At 42.5% G+C, this 24,163-nt stretch overlaps 1 protein-coding gene across 4 annotated transcripts in view; it reads left to right on the plus strand.

The window, feature by feature from the left end:
* Positions 1 to 24,163, plus strand: part of LOC113118734 (reelin) — a 108,926-nt gene that overhangs the window by 69,011 nt on the left and 15,752 nt on the right. For 3 of the 4 annotated variants that reach the window (XM_026288141.1, XM_026288142.1, XM_026288139.1), the window contains exons 28-54: positions 303 to 538; positions 1,737 to 1,894; positions 2,251 to 2,464; positions 2,594 to 2,670; positions 3,542 to 3,700; positions 3,768 to 3,962; positions 4,906 to 5,179; positions 6,163 to 6,303; positions 6,383 to 6,560; positions 6,980 to 7,064; positions 7,166 to 7,348; positions 7,935 to 8,103; positions 8,191 to 8,293; positions 8,383 to 8,609; positions 8,687 to 8,910; positions 9,618 to 9,768; positions 9,856 to 10,114; positions 11,041 to 11,290; positions 11,365 to 11,533; positions 13,650 to 13,790; positions 13,865 to 14,042; positions 14,679 to 14,872; positions 15,463 to 15,713; positions 19,887 to 20,041; positions 20,174 to 20,388; positions 20,758 to 20,935; positions 22,708 to 22,883. In XM_026288141.1, the coding sequence (XP_026143926.1) occupies positions 303 to 538; positions 1,737 to 1,894; positions 2,251 to 2,464; positions 2,594 to 2,670; positions 3,542 to 3,700; positions 3,768 to 3,962; positions 4,906 to 5,179; positions 6,163 to 6,303; positions 6,383 to 6,560; positions 6,980 to 7,064; positions 7,166 to 7,348; positions 7,935 to 8,103; positions 8,191 to 8,293; positions 8,383 to 8,609; positions 8,687 to 8,910; positions 9,618 to 9,768; positions 9,856 to 10,114; positions 11,041 to 11,290; positions 11,365 to 11,533; positions 13,650 to 13,790; positions 13,865 to 14,042; positions 14,679 to 14,872; positions 15,463 to 15,713; positions 19,887 to 20,041; positions 20,174 to 20,388; positions 20,758 to 20,935; positions 22,708 to 22,883 (4,940 nt within the window). Of the gene's footprint in view, positions 1 to 302; positions 539 to 1,736; positions 1,895 to 2,250; positions 2,465 to 2,593; positions 2,671 to 3,541; positions 3,701 to 3,767; positions 3,963 to 4,905; positions 5,180 to 6,162; positions 6,304 to 6,382; positions 6,561 to 6,979; positions 7,065 to 7,165; positions 7,349 to 7,934; positions 8,104 to 8,190; positions 8,294 to 8,382; positions 8,610 to 8,686; positions 8,911 to 9,617; positions 9,769 to 9,855; positions 10,115 to 11,040; positions 11,291 to 11,364; positions 11,534 to 13,649; positions 13,791 to 13,864; positions 14,043 to 14,678; positions 14,873 to 15,462; positions 15,714 to 19,886; positions 20,042 to 20,173; positions 20,389 to 20,757; positions 20,936 to 22,704; positions 22,884 to 24,163 lie in introns of all 4 variants that reach the window. The other variant, XM_026288138.1, reaches the window with a different exon arrangement.

A 24,163-nucleotide genomic window follows, 5' to 3' on the forward strand; every position in this document is an offset into this window, starting at 1 on the left:
TGATTGTGTGTGTGAGTGTGTGTGTGTGTGTGTGTGCAGTCACTTTATTGTATGTGCACTTTAGATTTTGTTGTCACCTTCAAGTAAATCTTCAGGAACACATTTTTGTTCAAAGGACCTTGAACTTTGCCTTTCGTTTGGTGTGTAGATTTTTCCCCTTTGCTTTTTGTATGTTTCTCTATTCACTGAATCTATGCACCCAATTATAAACATTCTTTTTATTTTACTTGATGAGCACATCATTTTTCTTCATATTTCTACAGTGTAGACTGTGCAGTAACGTTGTGCTGTTTCTCCTTCAGCTGAACATCGGCTGTGAGTCGGTCTTCAGTGCGTCGGCGCCCGTGTTGCTACAGTACTCTCATGACGCGGGCCGCACATGGGCTCTGGTGCAGGAGGGCTGTTACCCAGCATCCCCTGGGGCCACGAGCTGCGAGGGCAGCGGACGTGAACTCAGAGAGCCCACTGTGTACCACACGGGAGACTACGAGCGCTGGACCAGAGTCACGGTCGTATTGTCACGGGCTGTGGCCGCCAGGTAACTGGACCCCAGGACTGTTTTTATAAGATTTTTGAAATCTTTATGGCATTTCTTTATGCCGGAGGTAAATATCCCTTGTTTTTGTTTTTTGTTTTTTTGTATTTTGTTAACACTATAGAATACGGTGGCACTAATATGCATTAATTCATGATTAACTAATGCACAGATAATTCTGAATTAGTGTGTAACTTGTTAATGCGTTTATTAATAATTACTGCATCAGCAACAGATGATATTCGGTTGCACTTTATTTTACAGTACGTGTACAAACATGTAGTTATAGTTTACTTACAGTGTATTTATCTAAGAAAGTTCTGGTACGACAAGGTAACTACATGGGGTAGGGTTAGGTTTCGGAGTAGGTTCAGGATTAGTACCTAGTTATTACATAGTTATTGTAATTACTATAATAAGTACATAGTATGTACATGAGGAACAGGACTGTAAAATAAAGTGCTACCGAAAATTCTATATGATTCATAGATTAAGTAATCAATAAATTATTATTAGTTAAATGTGTCACAATGTGTTAATTCCCTTTATAACATTATACTAACCAATAGTGTCAGTTCATAAGTAAATTACCACAGAGGGTTAAAGTCATGCATTTACACTTCCAGATGTCTGCTTTAATTAATCATTAGCTAATGATTTGCAAAGATATCATCATCTTATGACTTTCCTTGTTGAGGCACATGACTAATTCAAAATCCATAATCACAATGACATATTCCTTCATTAGTTAAGAGTTGTGTGGCTTGACAAGTAAAGTCATAACATGATGATATTTTTGCAAATCATTAGCCAATGATTAATTAAAGCAGACATCTGGAAGTTTCACTGTGCTAATTAACATTTTAAATCAAATCATTAATTAATATAATATGTTATTAGGGAACTAATACGTGATGACAAATTTAACTAATGGCAATTTATTTATTACTTTATGAATGATATAGAATGTTCGTTAGTTTTCTGATGTAGGAATTGTTCATAAATGGGTTATTTCTTCGTAAGTTGCACATTAACTTGTTAACTGATTATCTGTGCATTATTTAAACATGAACCAATGCACATTTGTGCCAGTATTGTAAGTTTTACCCTTTTTTGTCAAGGTAATGATTATAATTCTAATTCTAGCCTCAGTTTCGGTGAGCTCATGTGTGTGATCTCTATGTTCCCGTGTCATTTTCAGTAAGACACGCTTCCGCTGGTTCCAGGAGAGCAGTGTGTTTCGGGACGCCCCTGCGTTTGCGCTGGATGGTGTCTACATCTCTGAGCCCTGTCCCAATCACTGCGGCGGTCAGGGAGACTGTATCTCAGGCGTCTGCTTCTGTGATATGGGATACACAGGTAACACTCACCTGCTGAATGTGGTGAGACACCACCAGTGTTGGGAAAAGTTACTTAATAATACATTACAATATTGCGTTACTCCCTAAAAAACTAACCATTTACATTAGTTACTTCTTTATAAAAAATACACATTTTGTTAACTTACTTATGAGTTACTTTTAAATCTGGCCAGGGCTTACTTGTTTGTTTTATTATGAAAAGTTCTTCTTTTGGCAAATGTAAAAGCCCTTTAAGTGAAATGAATACACCTTGGGCTGAAGGAAATGTGAATTCAGAGGCTCCAGCTCAAACAATATGTTATAGATGTTTTCATGTTGATTAATGTTTGTTAATGTTTGTGTTTGCGGGGTCAGTGGAGATGGATCGGTCCAGCTGTGTCCCGTCTGCTCCGAGTCCCACTGAACTGGTGGAGGATTTCGAGGGGAAGCTGAGCCCGCTGTGGCAGAGCTTGAGCGGAGGACAGATCGGAGACGGCTGTGGGAGCATCAGCGAAGGAAACGCTCTGTACTTCAGCAGTCTGGGCAGACGAGAGGCTCGCACCACGCCGCTGGACACCACCCACACCCGGTCAGTGCCTCCACACTGCTGGAGCTTCACCTGACACCACCCGTGTGCTCCACATTCACTGCTTGTGTTTGTTCTCTCCCTAACTCGTGTGGAACCCTCTCTCGTCCTGTGTTCTCTCCTTCTGTACAGTCTGGTTCAGTTCTACATCCGTATCGGAGGGAAAAACATGGGCTCCACCTGCACTCGCCCGCGCTCCCGAAACGAAGGTGAATGTTCTGGAGTTTAGTTCAAATCTACTGTAAAATGTACGGTACAAAACTGGCAGCCAGATTTTTACCGTAAAAAATAAGGTACCGACATTTTAGGTTTTATTGATTTAACTTAAATTAACATTTAAATAGCATAATTTAATTTACTGATATAATGTTAATATACTGTACTAACCTATTACAGTACTGAAATCTGTTTATACATTTATAGTACACTGATAACAGCTAAAAGCAGATAGTGGTGAGAAAGTCACATGATGAATCAAACCCATAAGACCTTCGTTTATCTTCAGAATACAAATTAAGATAGTTTTGATGAAATCTGAGAGCTCCCTGTCCCGGTTATAGATATACACTTTTCCACTCTAACCCTAACCCTGACAGATTTTAGATTTTGGGGTGAACTATTCCTTTAACACACATGATACTGAAGTAAGGCACCAGACATTCATTTAACAACATTAGATCTTACACTCAATCCTAATGAACATAACTGGTGAGAACTAACTTAGAAGAAACATAATTGTTTAAAATTGTTAAAAATCATCTAATGTAACACTGGGAATTCTGGGAATGTCCATTTATGTTTTTTTTCACTGTATATATTAAGGGAACTTATTGTTAACCAATTAATAGGTTTTTAATGTAACATATTTGTAGTATTTTGCTTTTAAAATCACAATATTTTTTTACAGTGTAGGCCAAATGGACTGGACTGGAATATTCTGATCCTTTTTATGTAATTTGGTATCTATGTAAATCAGCTTGAGCAGCTGGATGAGCCGATCATGTCCCAAAGATACAGCAGTTTGTGCCTTTTTATGATTTACTCAGTAATTTCTGATAATTCCTCTCTTATGTTGGACAGGTGTGATTGTCCAGTTTTCAGTAAACAATGGTGTTGAGTGGCGTCTCCTCCGAGAGCTGGACTTTGGCTGGTTCCTGGATCCTCAGGTGGTGACGATCGAGCTCCCGTCCGCAGCTAAGACGCCGCACACCGTGTTCCGCTGGTGGCAGCCGCAGCAGGGTGAGGACACACCTCATGTGATGAACTACTGAAGGTGCCGGGATCCTCATGGCCTCCTCTTTCTCAGGTAAACACTCGGCTCAGTGGGGTCTGGATGACGTTCTGATCGGAATGAACGACAGCAGTAGGAGTGGGTTCTTCGACACGTTTGATGGCACGTCTCCATTGAGACACAACTGGTATCGAGTCGTAGGTGGAGAGGTGACAGCGGACTGTCTGAGCTCAGACTCAGTGTTGAACTTCAACTCCGACGTCACGGACAGTGAGTTAATCACCAACACACCCATAACCTCATGCTCATCACAGACCTTTATATGTGCATCTCACTTTCATATGTGTTTACTCGTCTGCAACACGATGCTACAACATTTAATGATGTGTGTGATGTCAAAGGCTCCTTTGAACATGTTTATCAGATGCGTGTATTTAAATTCAGAATTTAGACAGTTTGTGTTTGCCTAGAGGTGTGGTCAAAAATGATCTGAACACTAGTATTATCAGCAGCTAAAAACAGTTTTGAGTTATTTCTATCTTTTGATGTAGTGTGTCAGTAGGAAATATCAGTTTGCATTTCCAAACATTGATTTGCCCATTAATTGTAATAATGCAGTGAGATGTGTGTGCTGCACACAGAGATGTGATCTGATCATCATCAGTCTGTCTGGAGTCACATGAAGAAACAGAACAGAGACAGACTCAATCCAGAAGAACTGTGTCTCCCAGACGCTTCAAGAAACCTCCTGCAAAGATACAGTGCTGTGAAAAGTGTTTAAAATATGAATGCTGTCAAACATAATGTCATAAACAGATTTTCTTTATTAATTGACTTCTATTAACTAAATTAAATCAACCTTTGGTGTGAGCGTTTAAAGCAGCTTTTGCTCTCTGTGCACTTCTCAGGAGAAACTTACGGAATTACAGCTTTAATATAAGTTAATTTATTACCTTTAACTGATTATTTCTATTAACTGATATTTGCTGGTGACACACTACAACAAAAGATGGAAAAAACTTACTCTAAACCTTTTTTAGCTGCAGATAATACTAGTGTTTTGATCATTCTGGCCACCACTGTTATACCATCTTTAAAGCATTTCTATAAAAGTGACGTGACTTTACTCCAGATTCACCCCTTCAGGACTGGATGAATCAGACTCTGATCTGAACGCAGCTGTGTTTGAGTTGACTGAATGCTCTCTCTCTAGAGAGACCGCGTTACGCTGAGAGCTGGGACTTCGAGGTGTCTGGATCTTCGTTCCTGCAGTTTGATCTGAGCATGGGCTGCAGTAAGGCTGCGTCTCCGGCCCACGGCGTCCATCTGGAGTTCTCCACAGACTGTGGGAGACACTGGACACTCGTCACGCCCGAGTGTGTTCCTCCGGCCATCGGCTGCTCTGGATACACACAGCGGTCTGTGTTCAGTGCGCCACAGTTCCTGCAGTGGAGGAGAGTCACCATCTACCTGCCCAGCGCTGCCATGTACGACCCGCTCTGATGATCTCTGACTGTCTCAGATCATTTATACAGTCCCACACTCAGGACAGATTTACTAAATGGCAAATCAGGCTAATTTAATAAACTGCCTAAACTTTGGGCATTAAATTAATTCTCAAATACCAGTAATTTGATGAGCGCAAACATTTGTAAAAGACGTTGCATGATTTATAGAATATTCTACTCCAATAAATGTTGCATCTAAAAGAGAAACTCCTACAAATGCATATTTAATAAGGTCAGGTGCAAAAAATAACTGACCACACTGTTTCAGCGCTTATTCTTCACTGTGCATCATTAGTAAATCTGTTTTAATGTCAAGAGACGGTTTGTGCTGATGCTAGTTGTTAGTAAATCTGGCCCTTACCGTTTGTACAGTGATGCGGTACTTTGGTATGTACCATGATATTTTACATATGCTTTGGTACATGTTCAGCGATAAGCAGTGTGTCTACTAACATCACATGCACAAAGTGGGTAAAGATGAAGTGAAGACATAATTAGCAGTAATTCTCTCCTCCCATAATTACTGCGTCTGAAAAGGAAAGTCCTATAAATGAAAGTTCAATAAGATCAGCTGCAAAAGTAACTGTGTCCACAGCTTTTCATGGCCAGTGTTTCACTGCGTGTTTTTAGTTAATCCTGATATTAATTCACCATGGGTTTCATCAAGAATGTTCTATTGTTTTTTAAGTGAAATAAGGTGTATGGAAAACATAACTTGATAAGACTTTGTTGTAAACATAAATTGCACACACTCACACTCCCAACATATTAAAGACACGTGTTTTTGACTGCTTCAAAATGAGTGTTTTCAGTTTACATTGTAGAGTAAAACATGTAAGTATCATGGTGTTATGTTTACCACAGACCTTGTTTTAGTCCCATTGTAAAACCTCACAGCACAATCTCAGCTGCTGTCTGTTTAATGTAAGCTGCATGTTTGAATGTTGTTCCCAATCCTGTAGTTCTCCCAGAACACGGTTCCGCTGGATCCAGCCTCACTTGGCTCCTGGAGCTGATGGCTGGGCGCTGGACAATGTGCTGCTGACGCCCGGCTGCCCGTGGATGTGCTCCGGACATGGACTGTGTGACAACGGACACTGTGTGTGAGTGTGGACTCCAGCTTCATATTCCTCACATGCTCCTCAGAGATCCTGCAGTCACGCTGGTGTTTCTCTCGCTCAGCTGTGACAAGGGCTTCGGCGGGGCGCACTGTGTGCCTCTAGTCGCTTTGCCCTCCGTTCTGAAGGAGGATTTCAATGAGAACCTGAGGGCTGATGTGTGGCCGGAGGTGTACGGGGCAGAGAGAGGCACGCTGAGCGGAGAGCCTCTGAAATCAGGAACAGCCCTCATCTTCAAAGGAGTGAGTATTGCAGTCAAACAGCACTGATCTTCCAGCCTTATGCATCGAATCCTCCATCATCACAGATCGAAAGAAACACTTGTTCCCAGCATTTCACACTGGCTAAATTAAACAGAATTTTAAAATTGGAATATTGAGTAAAACATTTGAGAATAAAGCACTGTTTATATCCAATGAGTCAAAGAGAACAAAATCGTCACTCCTTTATGTTTAAATTCAGTTTGCGAGTGTATTTCATCTTATTCTACTAAACCTGACCTAACAGTGTGATAATACTCTAAAGAGTTGCAGAGTTATAGTTATTAGAATGTCTAAAGTGTTAACATTTCATCTAATTACATGTTGATTTTGCAAGTATGACTACATAATAAACAGCATGAGTTAATGAAGAGAGCTGAGGTTTCTCTGTGTTCCTGCAGGAGGGACTGAGGATGCTGGTCTCAGCAGATCTAGACTGCACAAACTCCATCTACATCCAGTTCTCATTCAAGTTCATAACGAAGGGTGAGTCTGGCATGGAGCATGCTTAATCTCCAGCGTCTCTGCTTGTCTTCTGTCAGCGGATGGGAAAGGTTGTTAACAGTATTTCTGTGTTTTACCTGCAGGCGTACCAGAGCGCTCTCACTCCGTGCTGCTGCAGTATTCAGTGAATGGAGGGATCAGCTGGCTGCTTATAGACGAGTTTTACTTCCCCACTTCAACAGACACACTGTTTGTTCACATGTCTTTGCCTCCGAGCGCACAGACCAATGCTACGCGCTTCAGACTGTGGCAGCCGTACAACAGTGGTAAGACAAGATACTCACGCACACCTTGCTCAGTCACAAAGACATCACCAGTTGAACGAGAAGAGTTAAAGTCAGAAACACACTGTAAAAGGATAATTGGGTCTGTGAGAATAATTTTAAAAACAGATTTACAGACTGGAGGAGTCAATGCTAGCAGCTGATAATCCCAGTCTGCAGATTTGAGTTGACAGATTTCATAGAAGTTTGTGTAGTGTGTCACAGACTCTGATTCTTTGAGCTTCAGTCTCTGTTTCCATCCGGTTAGAAATCAAACGTTTTATATTTTGAGCTGATTTTAGAAGGCATATTATTTTAATGTTTTGCAAGAATCCTTGCAATTAGGCACATGAATCTGGTACTTTATGATGCTCAGTTTCCTCTTGACTGTTTCCTAAGTCAGCAAGTGTTTTAAAAGTCATGTGTATGTTTTTGCATTTGATTCCAAAGCCTGATGTCACATCAATACCTCAAACATGGGCAAGCTCACGATGCTCTGGTTCTGACCAGTGTCTAACAGAGCATGTAGAAGCCAAGGTCCTTTTGTCTTTGCTATAATCGTTACACTTGTCATTCTTCAAACCCTCAGGGAAGAAGGAAGAGGTGTGGGTGATTGATGACCTGATCATAGATGGCAACACCATCAATAGCTTGCCGGTTATATTAGACAGTTTTGAGGGAGGTCCTCAGGAGGGGAACTGGTTGTTTTATCCCGGAGGAAACACTGGATTCTACTGCCCCTATCAGAGGACAGGACTGTGAGTATCTGCAGTGTTCACATCACAACATGATGCTGGTGTTTTGTGAGAGAGCGATGTCTTGTCTCAGTCTCACTGTGTTTGCAGCGAGGAGGACTCAGCCGTGGTGTTCGTGTCCAGTGAGCTGGGTGAGCACTCCATCACCACAAGAGATATCGATGTCAACGAGAACACCGTCATCCAGTTCGAGGTAGGGCTTTCAAACATAGATGTTGACATCTTCCTAACTGTAGGTTGTAGTAAGGAACGTCATTGGCTACTGTGTGATTCCTGTTCTAGATTAATGTGGGCTGCACAGCTGAAAGCTCTTCCTTGAACCCTGTGCGTCTGGAGTTTTCTCGAGATTTCGGATCCACGTGGCATCTGCTGGTTCCTCTGTGTGCCGGAGGGCCCCGACTCAGCTCTCTCTGCTCGACTGAGCTCCACCCGGCCAGCATCTACTATCCCGGCACCACACAGGGCTGGAGGAGAGAAATGGTCCACTTCGGCAAGCTGCGGTTGTGCGGGTCAGCGAGAGCTGCTTCTGTGTTTTTACGCTTCACTGTTGTGTGTTGGGTGTGTGACGGTGTTTCTGTGCTTCCAGCTCCGTGCGGTTCCGCTGGTATCAGGGGTTTTATTCAGGCGGCGCGGCTCCGCCCACATGGGCCCTGGACAGCGTTTACATCGGCCCTCAGTGCCAGAACATGTGTAATGGGCACGGCGTGTGTGAGCGCGGCACTCACTGCAGCTGTGATCCGGGTTACTCTGGTCCCGACTGCTCTGTTCCAGATGTGCCAAACCCAGATTTCCTGAAGGAGGATTTCGAAGGTACAGATGTTTGACAGTATGTTGTTATCTGACATGATATTTCATAATATTTCAAACAATCATGTGGCTGCAAATAGTGTTTGGAAAGTCACACTGAAAATGTGTGCTCTAGTAAAAAAAGTAATAAATGTAAAATACATTTCAAAGTAACTACAGTTCAAATCTGCTAATATATCTACTGAAATATCATTTGAGACTCACTGATATAACTATTATAATTAAACTTTATTTAGACTACTACTTGTGCACAATGCACATTTCTTAATATTAAGCATATAATGTGTTTTATTGTCAGTATTGATGAGGATGAGGAAAATGATGTGAGTGGTGCTCAGTGGTTTTGAACCTGAGTCTTAAACAGAGAAAATGAATAACACCTGAATTCCAAGAATTTTACCATAAGAAACTACTCGGACACATGAAGCAACAGGACATTAAGTTGATATTTTCTCATAGCCCTGCTCTCATGAAAGCCTGCTGGTTAAATACATATCACACACGCCATTGTGCAGTTTACTTTCTACTGCTTATTTACCTGTTTTTGCCACTATGTCGAGTTGATTGTTGTGTGTAACTCTTTATTCTGTGTTTTGTATTCCCGTACAGTACAGTAAACTGGAAGTATCTTCCCAGTGATTGACTGGAGCAGATTCATTGGGATTTGTCTGTGTATAATAACTGTCCATTTTATTGGTTGTGTCACACAGGTGGGGTTTTGGAGTCTGAACATTTCAAGTTGATGAGTGGAGGAAAGCCTTCCAGAAAGTGTGGCATCACCACCAGCGGGAATCACCTGTTCTTCAGTGAGGACGGTTTGCGAATGCTGGAGACATTAGATCTGGACCTGTCTAACGCTAGGTATTCCACAAACTCACCAGATATTTCACCGTGGAAATGTCCTTCACACCATTAGAAATGTTGGAGATGTGTTTGTGTCCTGATCAGGTTTATCCAGTTCTTCCTGAGACTGGGCTGTGGTAAAGCGGCTCCGGACCCACGCTCCCAGCCGGTGCTCCTGCAGTTCTCCGTGGATGGAGGTCTGAACTGGGCTCTCCTGCAGGAGTTCCTCTACAGTAACAGCAGTAACACAGCTCACCTGGTGGCCCTGGAGATCCCTCTCCGAGCTCGAACCTCAGCCACACGCCTGCGCTGGTGGCAGCCATCTGAGAACGGACACTTCCACAGCCCCTGGGTTATTGATAAAGTAAAGAGCTGCTACACCAGGACATGCGTGACAGTACTGCAATACACTCATTAACACTGGATTAAATACCAGATCAACAATTCAATTCAAAACCATTAAGCAATTTTTCCCTTTTTACTGCATTATTAAAGCTGTTATATAAGTTGATATTTGAACGCCTCTGAAACTCAGAGTTCATTATTTGATCATTTTCATTTGGATAGTTTACTAGTTTAGAAGTACATGTCTAACTCTCATTAGAGTATTAGTAGACAGTTAGGTTAGGGTTAGTAGAATAAGTTGACATGTTCTTGCAAAGTTACTTATAGGTAGCAGAATGTCTAAATTGGACAATCATAATTAAGTGTTAACAGTTATTTTTAATTGTGTTTACATCACAAAATGATAATCTAGCAATGATGACTGGGTATGGTAAGTACATACTAGCTTCATGCCGTACATACAGGACATGAATGCCACAGGCTTTGGACTGTTTGAGTCAGTCCAGTCTTCATTCGTCCATGTGTGTTTAAGATCAGAACTGACAGTTTCAGGACTGTTTCTGCTGGAATAGATTATCTTGCAGAATCTTTTGCACATCTCACTTACCTTGTTTACATTCGGCATTAAGATGAGTTCCTAGAGGTCCAATCATAAGTGGTCAGCCAAGATGCTTTACATTTCGCCCTAGTTTTAACATGCATTTCAAACATGCATTGATTGTATAGAGAAATGGTGTCAACAGTTCTATAACCTACTTAGGCTAACAATGCTTTTGGGAAACTCAGGCCAGGCATCTGAATGGTTTTGCAAGGCATTGTTTCTACAACCAGTAAACGTACATTTAGGCTGTTGTGCTGGTTTGGGATCTGGATGTAGAGTGGATGTGCTCACTCCGTTGCCCTGCTGTGATCTGTGTGTGTGTGTGTGTGTGTGTGTGTGTGCAGTTGGTTGTGGGTGGCAGTGCCAGCGGTTGGGGGCCACTGGAGGATGACTTCTCCTCCACAGATGGACGCTCTTGGCTGCTGCACCCCGGTGGCACGCGGATGCCGGTGTGCGGCTCTGATGGAGAAGCTTTTGCCTTCATCGAGAAGTCAAACACTCGCTACGGCATCACCACTGACATCAGTCTGGGCCCAGATGCATTCATCCAGTTTGATTTCTCTGCCTCCTGCTCCGTCACCTCCTCCTGCTACAGTACGTCTCCTGACATGAGCTTGCGCTTCTGTCTAAGCAGGGTTTTCCTCTGACCGCTGTTCATGTGTCCGCAGCGGTGGAGCTGGAGTACTCTTTGGATCTGGGTCTCACGTGGCTGCCTCTGGTCAAGGATTGTTTAGCCACAAGCCCAGATTGTTCCTCATACACACTGCAGAGACTGCTGGTGTCAGATACTTACAACAAATGGGGCAGAGTTACATTACCCATACCACACTACGCCAGGTAAGCACCCACCCACACTATTGTCCTGTTCATTACTGTAAAGCTGCTTTGACAAAAAAAATTGGTATGATGTAAGACTTTACACATACTTGTAAATCAAGTAAGGAATAATTGACGATAATGCATTAAATGATTGAAAATAATGCAGAGGTGGTAATGCTGTTACACCTCAGGTGTGCATTAGTTTTCAATAATTCAAAGGACTGGAGTCAATTATTCCACTCATACTACCGTACAACCCCACAACACATTGGCGAAGTCATGTCCTGATTGTTAGAGATTCAGACTTGTAGGTGGAGGAGTGAATGTACAGCGCTCTCTCCCTCCTTCAATACCACGACTGAGCTGCCCTTGAGCAAGGCACCGAACCCCCAACTGCTCCCCGGGCGCCGCAGCATAAATGATGAACACTGCTCTCTGTGTGTGTGTGTTCACTGCTCTGTGTGTGTGTTCACTGCTCTGTGTGTGTGTGTTCACTGCTGTGTGTGTGTGTGTTCACTGCTCTGTGTGTGTGTGTTCACTGTTGTGTGTGTGTGTTCACTGCTCTGTGTGTGTGTTCACTGCTGTGTGTGTGTGTGTTCACTGTGTGTGTGTGTGTGTTCACTGCTCTGTGTGTGTGTGTTCACTGCTCTGTGTGTGTGTTCACTGCTGTGTGTGTGTGTGTTCACTGCTGTGTGTGTGTGTGTTCACTGCTGTGTGTGTGTGTGTTCACTGCTGTGTGTGTGTTCACTGCTGTGTGTGTGTGTGTTCACTGCTGTGTGTGTGTGTGTTCACTGCTGTGTGTGTGTGTGTTCACTGCTGTGTGTGTGTGTGTTCACTGCTCTGTGTGTGTGTTCACTGCTGTGTGTGTGTGTGTTCACTGCTGTGTGTGTGTGTGTTCACTGTGTGTGTGTGTGTGTGTGTGTTCACTGCTGTGTGTGTGTGTGTGTTCACTGCTCTGTGTGTGTGTGTTCACTGTTGTGTGTGTGTGTGTTCACTGCTCTGTGTGTGTGTGTTCACTGCTCTGTGTGTGTGTGTTCACTGTGTGTGTGTGTGTTCACTGTGTGTGTGTGTTCACTGTGTGTGTGTGTTCACTGTGTGTGTGTGTTCACTGTGTGTGTGTGTGTGTGTGTGTGTGTGTGTGTGTTCACTGCTGTGTGTGTGTGTTCACTGTGTGTGTGTGTGTGTTCACTGTGTGTGTGTGTGTGTGTGTGTTCACTGCTGTGTGTGTGTGTTCACTGTGTGTGTGTGTTCACTGTGTGTGTGTGTGTGTTCACTGTGTGTGTGTGTGTGTGTGTGTGTGTTCACTGCTGTGTGTGTGTGTGTTCACTGCTCTGTGTGTGTGTGTTCACTGTTGTGTGTGTGTGTGTTCACTGCTCTGTGTGTGTGTGTTCACTGCTCTGTGTGTGTGTTCACTGCTCTGTGTGTGTGTGTGTTCACTGCTCTGTGTGTGTGTGTTCACTGTGTGTGTGTGCACTTCGGATGGGTTAAATGCAGAGTACGAATTCTGAGTATGGGTCACCACACTGGACTGTATGTCATGTCACGACATTGTGAAATTTTAGAGTTAGTATCATCTCTCTATGGTGTTCGCCAGCAGCGTTTCAACTAATAGCAAAACTGTAAGTTTATTTGCTTCAAGAAAAGCAACATTACTGACTCCATACTGTGCAATGTAATTTATCTTTTCAGTTGCAAACTGTATACTACTGAAAAACTAATTTACAGGGTAGGACTGACAACATGGTTTGTGTGCTTGCAGAGAGCGAGAGCAGGATAAAGAAAGTGTGCTTTGCATGGATAATAAAAGGTCATTTACTTGGGAAAACATGGAAACTGTCATTTTTTATCTTTTTTTTTTTTTTTTTTGGTCATATTTGTTTGCTGTGTTCAGTGTCTTTGGTTGTTTTTGTTGTTTTGCTATTGTAGGATGAAAATAACCTTTGAAATAACAGAGTTATATGGCGAAGGGATTTGGATGTGCAATGCGGTCAACAGGGAATTACTTCATAGCTGAAAATAACTTCACAATAGGATATCCATCAACCAGTCAGAATCAAGCATTCCCCAGCACGTGGTGTTATGTCTTCCAAGGTTTGAAGGTATTTTGTTCTCCTTTTTTGTGGCAAACGCACAGGTCCACGGCCACGCGCTTCCGCTGGTTTCAGCCGGCACCATTCGATAAGCAGCAGACGTGGGCTCTGGATAACCTGTACATCGGTGACGGCTGTCCCGAGATGTGCTCCGGTCACGGCCGCTGCAGACAGAGCTCCTGTGTGTAAGTCCCTCTCACGGTCACCAGGTAATGTCTGCTGTAAGTCTTTCCTGTTCCTCACGGCTCGTGTCTTTCAGATGTGACCCTGAGTGGGGTGGTGAGCTCTGTGACGAGCCGCTGGTCTCTCTGCCCACTCAGCTCAAGGACAGTTTCAGTCGAGCGCCGGCGCTCAATCACTGGCACCTGCTGACCGGAGCCAAGATCAGCAGCGTCTGTGGAGCCGTGGCCTCGGGATCAGCACTACACTTCAGCGGGGTAAAACCATCCATCCTCCAGTCTCTGTTTCAGTTCCAGGAGCTTCTCACATTTACAGTGATGCACAGCCCTTAAATGACACTATTGCTGCATGAAATCATAATATCATGAAGGCCATTTACTAACAATAGACAAAAACTAAAAATCAAATATCCAAATTCATAAGTATTCAGAGTTAATACTGAGGATGACCTTTGGCAAAGAGCTTATTTTCTTGAATTTGTGTCCTAGGAGTCTTAGGTTTGCAGCTTGTTTTCCTTTAAGGCTTTTTTTATAGTTGGCCCATCTATTTTTCATTCTCTCTTTATGAGTTTTCCATCCCCGCTGTCTTTCACCATAGGGATGCTGTTCTCACTGAATGAGGCACAAAAGCTCAATTTTACTTTCATCAGACCGTGAAATCTCTCAACTGCCTCTAAGCAAACTCCATGTTTAATGTCATGAGATTATTCAGCCTATCTATGAAAAATAATTTGTTAAAGCAAAGTTTGTCTTTGCCTAGCTTTCTGTCCACCTACCTGTCTGTTGTAATAATGTTTCAGTATACGTGACAGTATTGTTACAGTTCTATTTGCATAAGCGATGGTAGTTTTGAATGAATGCGAGTGTCATTGCTGTTGTTTGTCCAATGGCCAGAGCTGCTCTCGTCAGCTGGTGACGGTGGATTTGAATCTGACCAGTGCTGAATTCATCCAGTTCTACTTCATGTACGGCTGTATGATCGCACCCAGCAACCGTAACCAGGGCGTTCTGCTGGAGTTCAGTGTGAACGCAGGAATCAGCTGGAACCTGCTGACCGAGATCTTCTACGATCATTACAGCAAGCCTGAGTGAGTCTTTCTGCTAGAAACTCTGATCTTCTTGATTTGAACCATTCCAGTAACCATTCTTACAAATCCCAGATCGACCTTGTGGTCCATGCACTTTATCCAGCTCTGCATGCGTACAGCGCATCTCTCTGCAGATATCAAGTAACTGGAACCCGTTGAAGAAACCAGCAATGTTCTGAGCAGGAGCTAGATGCTAAAGACAAGCACATGACCAGCTTAAACCAGCTCAAACCAGCTGCCATGCTTCTAATCATACCTAACCAGGATATGCTGGGGAGTCCTCTCACTCAATTAAACATAACCTGACATAATAAGGTCCCGAGACAACAATGCAGTGTAGTACTGCTTGACATACTAGTCCTTACTTACACTGTTCAATACACAGTGTTTCAAAATAGTGTAAAGTAAACAGTTAGGGTTATGCTGAGTTTTATTCTGAGCACAGAGTAGCATTAGGGAAGGGCTGAACTTTTCTAGTATTTTCCGTGTTAGAACAGACGAGTTGCAATTATTATTATTTATTTTTTATGTAATGAATTAAAGGTCCTCTGGTGAAGTGTTCAGTGCATTATGAAGGTTTTCTGTTTCAGGTTTGTGAATTTTCTGCTGCCCGGTGCTGCGCGGTCCGTGGGCGTCCGGATCCGCTGGTGGCAGCCGCAGCATGACGGGGCCGATCGGAGCGACTGGGCTCTGGATAATGTGCTGATCTCCGGCTCAGATGCTCACGCTCAGATCTCAGACACGTTTGGAGGAGCAGCACTTCCCAGTCATGAGAGAGCGCCGGCTGACGGCACACACACACAACACAGCAGCTCATCCACCATCCACGAGGAGACTATTGGTACTAGATCACATCTACAGATACACACACACGCACACACACACACACTTCAGCAGCTCAGTCTACTTCCAGGAGGATACCATCAGGACCAGAGATTTATAAACACACACCCGTTTTTCTTTGACCTTGACTATTATTGGCACCTTTGATAAATATGAGCAAAGGTGCCTGTGACAATAAATCTACATTGTGTTATCCTTTTAATCTTTCATTCAACAATTCACAAAATTATAATCTATCATTAAAGTAAATCAATTGAAAGTGTGGAGAAAATCTCATGATTTAGGAAATGTTTATCTCCAATACATGTTGGCCACAATTATTGGCACCCCTAGAAATTCTTATGAGTAAATTATGTCTTGAGTATATTCCCATTCATATTTAAAAAAAATTAGCACACCTGGGTGACTAGGATAATTAAATTATCCAGCCATTAATTCTTGTTCCACAGGATTATAAATATGAGGAACACAAAAGCCACATTTTCTTAATCATTAATCACAAGTAAGAATAAAACCAAATAATATAGTTCTGATGTGCAAATAAAGACTGTTGAGGTAATTACAGTAATCAAGCCTCATGAAATAAAAGCATGAATGACCATTTAAAAGTCCTTAAAAGAAAGAAATGGTTTCACTTTAGCTAAAACTTTGAGATGAAAAAAAAAACTGGTTTTGATTACTGTTCTAATCTGTAGCACTATCAATAAAGACCCCCAGATTTTTCACTACTGGTTCCACGCAGGAAGACAAAAGTGGACAACATTTAAGCCAGGGGAGGTAACAACTTCAACTTCAAAAACTATCATCTCAGATTTGTCTTCATTAAGGTGAAGAAAATTTAGGGACAACCAGGTCTTTACATCAGCTAGACACGCCAGCAGAACATCCAAACCCTTGTTATTAGATTCCAGGGGCAGACAGATTTGGGCATCATCTGTGTAAAAATGGAAGGAGTGTGATGTTCGTGACCCAGTGAGACACAGGGAGAGATCCAAATGCAGGTATGTTTATTTAGGGTAATCCAAATCGTAGTCCAAACAAGCCAGGGTCAAAACAAGAAACAATCCAAACAAACAAACAAAGAAGGAACGGGGACAGGGACAGGAACTCAGAATGCGAGAAACTTGGGAGACGAGAAAACTGGTTAACGAAAGGAAAGGACTCCATACAGACAACAGGAAAGGACTGGTAAATGTAGGGAAGCTAATGACAAATAAGTGAAAATAAAAAAATACAAAATTTAATTTATGCATTTAGCAGACGCTTTTATCCAAAGCGACTTACAGTGCATTCAGGCTATCAATTTTTACACATGAAGGCACCTGGTGCAATAAGCAGGAGTGTTATTACTGTGATTAAGGGACAAGGCTACAAATTAAGGGACAGAAGCCCACCAGGGCGGCGCAGAAGACCACCACAATGGGATCAATGGGATTAGAATAGGCAAGTCTGAAACAGAGAACATGAACAAGTTAAGGGTAGCCTCCGTGGACACGACAGGATCCGTCGAGCGCTCAAAGTTCGGCTGAGAAGTGACAAGCTCTGGAAGTTCAGCCGAGAAGAGGCTCTGGTAACCCCATGGTGTTTATACTGGATTCCAGAAGATCAGTGCTGACTTGACTCTGCTCATGAGGATTATTGGTAACATGCATTTGTTCATGAAGATCAATGGTGACTTGCCTTTGCCCATGAATTTTACCGCGAACTTGACTCCAGAGTGTCAACGGTGACTAGCCCTGACTCTGGAGGGTCAACGGGAAACTGACTCGACTCTGGAGGGTCAGTGGGTACCTGACTCGACTCTGGAGGGTCAAAAGTAGCTGTCATCCTGTGCAGAGGTGCTGGACAATCAGCCATCTTGTGCCATGACTCTGAATCGGCGGCCATCTTGGGCCTTGGCGCTGGGCCGGCGGCCATCTTGGGCAGTGGCGCTGGGCTTGTGGCCATCTTGCATTGTGGCACTGGGCTGGCGTCCATCTTGCCTCGTGGCGCTGGGCTGGCAGCCATCTTGTGTTGTGACTCTGGGCTGGCAGACTTTTTGTGCAGTGGCGCTGGGCTGGCAGCCATCCCACCGGAAGAGACAGGAGTGGCTGGGGCATCCCACGGAAGCCGATGCTGCAAGTAGCACACGAATTCCCAGAACCCAAATGTGTCCAACTGAACCATTTCTATTTGGGGAACCGGGTCATCCAGCCCGGTATTGAAATAGTCCTTAAGGGGCGCATCATTATATCCCAGACCATCTGCTAGGGTCCAGAACATTTGTGCCATGGCACCCACCTCATTGCCCTCTTGGCGGAGGGTGGTCAATTTTAAATATTTAGCCCTCCACTCCACCAAACTGGCTGGGGAGTATACATGGAAAGACATACCGCTGGATCTAAACGGGTGGAGTCCTTCTGTGACATTCATGACCCAGTGAGACACAGGGAGAGAGAGATCCAAATGCAGGTATGTTTATTTAGGGTAATCCAAATCATAGTCCAAACAAGCCAGGGTCAAAACCAGAAACAATCCAAACAAACAAACAAAGAAGGAACAGGAAAGAGAACAGGAACAGGGACAGGAACTCAGAATGCGAGAAACTCGGGAGACGAGAAAACTGGATAACGAAAGGAAAGGACTCCATACAGACAACAGGAAAGGACTGGTAAATATAGGGAGGCCAATGACAAATAAGTGAAGGCACCTGGTGCAAACAGCAGGAGTGTTATTACTGTGATTAAGGGACAAGGCTAGTGGGAATTGTAGTGCCTACGGTGCGGTGCCTAAGGGGAAGTGAGCCCACTAGTGGACACCCAGGGAAACTGTTAGAAATCTTCTGTTAGAAATCTTATAATGGGCCATGATTTGGTCTTCCATTAGGAAAATAATCCAAAACAAACATCAAAATCAACACAAAAATGGGTCTCTGAGCACAAAATGAAGCTTCTGCCATGACCGTCCCAGTCCTCTGACCTAAACCCTTTAGAAAATGAGAATGGTGATCTGAAGAGAAGAAGCTGTGAATCTGAAGGATATGAAGAGATTCTGGATGAAGAAATGGTCTCTTATCTCTTAGCAGGTGTTTTTCAAACTCTTCAGGCATTGTAGGAGAAAACTGTTATCTTGGGAAAACGACTGCAATAATCATGGCCAACATGAACTAGAAAAAGCATTTATTTTACAATGAGATTTTGTCTCCACTTTCAATTGTTTTACTTCAACGATAGGTGCGAATTTTGTGATTTTTTTTTTTTTAACGAAAGAAAAAAAGGATATACACATTTAGAATTATTGTCACAGCCGCCTTTGCTCATATTTACCAAGGGTGCCAATAATAGTGGAGGACACTGTAAACAGATGTTAATGAAATTGAAATACTAACACTGTTGGTGTTCATCTACTATTTCATTTTTTTAACTGGAGATTATATTTCAATGTAATTTGATAGATTATTTTGCCGAATGAATTTAGTGCCAAATCAATGGAAATAGTTACAGTTTAGCCACATTCAGTCAAACCAAAAGTAGTATTTCTCGCATTGTATCACAGTTTATTCAAAACAAATTCAAACAATTACCAAACAATGCTTCATTTTGTTCAGTCTGTGAAGTAAAAAGGTCAAATTAGCAATTAAAGAACAACACTTAAGCAAAATGTGATCAGGTTAAACTATCTGAATCATTTTTTGATCCCAAATTTCATTGGAAATCCACTATATGAAGAATTTCAGGGTATAATATGTCACAGTTCACTTTATTTTGCTATCTTCACTTATATATATGAACTATAGTGTCCTGCACCGACTAGTAACAAAAAAAAAATCTAAATTAATATCTGGTATCTGAATAATTTTTGGTTTGACTGTAGATGCTGTTTTGCTCACTGTGTGAAGAATTCTGAAAAATGTACCTAAACATTGAAAAATGGGTTTAAGCTGGGAAAAAACAAAAAACATAAACAAAAAACTATTTGTACAATGCATGTTTTATTTTTATTTTATTATTATTAATATTATTAATACCAAGCCATCAAACTATTGTGTTGTATAACATTTCTATTTGGGTATTTGTCTTCCTAAATTAGTTCTATATGTGCAGTGCAAACTTCTATCAGTCAGAGGCACAGGATCACGGTAACTGTAACTCATCCTTCTTTTCTATAGTCATCTGAATTTATTTAATTTCAGTGAGCGACCACTGGCTGTTTTCTGAAGACTGCTCCGTGAAGCGTTTCTGCAGCTCTCCAGACGGTGTCATGGTGTGTGGCAACACTGATGGACAGGAAGTTTATGCTGTTACACATGACATAGTTCCTGCCAAAGGCTGGGTCATGCAGTTCAAGGTGAACTCTCACTGATGCATGCATGTTCTGGGCAACACTCATTTGTTTAGGCATCGGTTTCTGTTTCGGGTTGTAATCATAATTGTAATTATTTGTGCATGCAGATGGATAAATATGTGTGTTGTTTGTCAGATTGCGGTTGGCTGCAGTGTGCCAGAGAAGCCTGCAGAGAGACAGGTTCATGTTCAGTACTCCGTGAACTTCGGTGTGACCTGGAAGTACCTGGTGCCTCAGTGTTTACCTGCAGATCCTCGCTGTGCCGGACTGGTGTCACAGCCGTCTGTGTTCTTCCCGGCCGATGGCTGGAAGCGAGCGGTTTATCCTCTTCCTGACGGTCTCGCAGACACGTGAGACATCACAGACACTGCTTTGTACATGAAGCTGAAATCAGTTTTTCCAGTGCTAGAGTCATTTCTCAATGAGAAACAAAAACTGTGTTTTCTCATATTTATCATGTCAGCAGAGAGATCTGCAGATTATCACCACATCAATGGAGAGATCATTTATTCAGCTTTGATGATGTATAAATTTCAAATCCCAGAACTTGACCATTATGACTGGTTATTATTTGTAGTCCAGGGTCACATTTCAGCGAGTCAGTGTGTCTATTCTGCATTTTATTTACTATGAAAAGTCATTTTTGCTAGCACACATGTAGGGGAGAGAGTTCTCTATTATCTTCAGGTTAGTGATGGAAATTCTGTTGTTGTTCACAGAACGGTGCGCTTCCGCTTCTATCAGAGGCACTCAGACACACATTGGGCAGTGGAGAACTTCTACATCGGACCTGCTTGTGAAAACCACTGTGGAGGTCATGGAGACTGTCTGGACCAGCACTGCCTGTGTGACCCGGGCTTCACTGGGCCCAACTGCTACGCCAGCACCACGCTGAAGGTACACCAGAACCCAGATGTGTAGTGTTCTCAAAAGTTCAGACTGGGGTACTAAAGTCTTAAAAATGCTAAGATTTGAGCTGGATTGAGGTAATCAAAAATCTCTGATTACATTGTAGATTCTTAATCACCATATATCACCGGGTTGGTGTTATCACAGTTGATAAGACACATGCCTTTGGTGTGAGAGACCCGGGTTCAAATCCACTGTGAGACACCAATGTGTCCCTGAGCAAGACACTTAACCCCTAGTTGCTCCAGAGGCGTGTGACCTCTGACATATATAGCAATTGTAAGTCGCTTTTAATAAAAGCGTCAGATAAATGTAATAAGAGTGCTTAAATCTGATCAATTCTATTGTTTTACATGTAAACATACTAATTGTAGCCAATCAAAGATGTACAAACCTGATTCCAAAAAAGTTGGGACACTGTAAAAATTGTAAGTAAAAAAGGAATGGAATAATGTACAAATCTCATAAACGTATATTTTATTCACAATAGAATATAGATAACACATCAAATGTTGAACGTGAGACATTTTGAAATATCGTGCCAAATATTGGCTCATTTTGGATTTCATGAGAACTACACATTCCAAAAAAGGTGTTCTTATTGGTAGCAATAAGAGGCCGGAAGAGTTAAATATACATATAAGGAACAGCTGGAGGACCAATTTGCAACTTATTAGGTCAATTGGGAACATGATTGGGTATAAAAAGAGCCTCTAAGAGTGAAAGTGTCTCTCAGAAGTCAAGATGGGCAGAGGATCACCAATTCCCCCAATGCTGCAGCAAAAAATAGTGGAGAAATATCAGAAAGGAGTTTGTAAGAGAAACATTGCAAAGAGTTTGAAGTTATCATCATCTACAGTGCATGATATTATCCAAAGATTCAGAGAATCTGGAACAATCTGTGTGTGTAAGGGTCAAGGCCGGAAAACCATGGCAGCCCATGCAGCTCCAGTAAGCTGCATGGGCAGCTTACTGGAAAGACACCATCAATGCTGAAAGATATATCCAAGTTCTAGAACAACATATGATCCCATCCAGACGTCGTCTCTTTCAGGGAAGACCTTGCATTTTCCAACATGACAATGTCAGACCACATACTGCATCAATTACAACATCATGACTGTGTAGAAGAAGGATTCGGGTACTGAAATGGCCAGCCTGCAGTCAAAATTTTTCACCCATAGAAAACATTTGGTGCATCATAAAGAGGAAGATGTGACAAAGAAGACCTAAGACAGTTGAGCAACTAGAAGCCTGTATTAGACAAGAATGGGACAACATTCCTATCCCTAAACTTGAGCAACTTGTCTCCTCAGTCCCCAGATGTTTGCAGACTGTTATAAAAAGAAGAGGGGATGCCACACAGTGGGAAACATGGCCTTGTCCCAACTTTTCTGTGATATGTTGATGTCATGAAATTTAAAATCAACTTTCCCTAATAATTATACATTTTCCCAGTTTAAACATTTAATATGTCCTCTATGTTGTATTCTGAATAAAATAATGAAATTTGAAACTTCCACATCATTGCATTCTGTTTTTATAAACAGTTTGTACAGTGTCCCAACTTTTTTCGAATCGGGTTGTATTTCTTGAGCGTGTGAACACAATGACCAGTCAGTGCTCAAATCTTAGCGGGAAATGGAAGTTTTTTTAAAAACTTCAGTACTGAATGGGATCGCAGTCTGTACTTTTGACAACACTACAAACAAGTGAATGCCAGCTTGGCAAACATCAGGCTTTCCTTGTGTCCCCAGCAGGCATCGCTGAAGGAGCGCTTTGACTGGGACGGGGCCCACGGGCCGCAGTGGCAGCTGCTGGAGGGTGGATATCCCTGCACTGACTGCAGGGTGCTGGTGGAGGGAACCGCTCTGTACTTCAATGGTGTAGAGGCCAGACAGGTGGTCACCAGTGATCTGGACCTGCGTGGGGCAAAGTAACTACACTGAGCATTTTCCTTTCTTAGTTCTGTTTCTAATAAAACCTTCACAGCCTTTAAACTGTGGTCACACTAGACTTTGAGCATGCTGCAACGGTCATGAAATGACATCTTTTAAAAAACTTTTTTTAAATTCAACATAAATTATAATACATCTAAAATGTAAAAATATACAATCTACTACCCTTTCCTACAGTGCTGCAGTTTTAAATTTATGTTCTTTTAATTGAGTTACGAGGTCATGCATCGATCCACTGTTGGAAACACAGTGTCTCAAGCTTTTGAAGTTTGGAATGCAACAAAATCCAAAACATTTCGCAAAGTGTGTTTCTGGTCTTATGCATTCGTATGCGTATGAATGGAAGTCAATGGAATGAGAATGCAGTGTGACCGCACCTTTATTCTGTAGGACTCTTAATGTAGCTGAGCACCTCAACTGATGTTATTGTTAGTCTGGGTAAAACAATGTTCCCAGAACACGTTTCAAGGTTTGTTTTGGTTAGACAGGAACACGTTCTTTTGACAAATTATTTATTAAGTGCTGTATTAGGTAAGGATTTAACCAGAAGAAAGAGGATGTTGCATTTGTCAGGTACGGATAAACAGGAGACAAGAGATCCAGTCACAGTGTGAGATTTATCGGGCAATCCAAAATCAAAGTTAAAACAAGCCAGGGTCATAACCAAACATCAGTCCAAACAGAAACAAACAAACAAACAAACAAACAAACAGGATCAGGAACAGGAACTCGAAAACTAGGAACAATAGGAAACCAGGTGATGGAAAGTAAGGACTCCATGTCGATAAAAGGACTGGTTAATATAGGGAGGAAAATGACTAACAAGTGAAGACACCTGAGTGCAATTAACAGGAGTACAATTACTGTGATGAAGGGATAAGGCTAGTGGGAATTGTAGTGCCTACAGTGAGGTGCCTATGGGGAAGTGAGACCACTAGCGGACACCCAGGGAAACAGAGACCAGACAGCGTGGCATTACCCCCTCCTCCACCGAGCAGCTACCAGATGCTCCACCCGAACTCAAGAAGAGACCAAGGAACAGAGAGACCAGGAGGGATGTGGAGCGGCGGAGAACCAGGGGGAGGGACGGAGGGCCAGGTAAAATGGGGAAACAGAGACAAGTACAAAAAACAAAAACAAGGAGACCAGGAGGGAGGTGGACCGGTGGAGGACCAGGGGGAGGGACGCAGGGCCTGGTAATAGAGGGTAACAGAGACAGGAAGTGCCAAAAAACAAAAACAACAACAACAAAACACAA

The sequence above is a fragment of the Carassius auratus genome, chromosome 18 (assembly GCF_003368295.1).
Source record: "Carassius auratus strain Wakin chromosome 18, ASM336829v1, whole genome shotgun sequence".
NCBI lineage: Eukaryota > Metazoa > Chordata > Actinopteri > Cypriniformes > Cyprinidae > Carassius > Carassius auratus.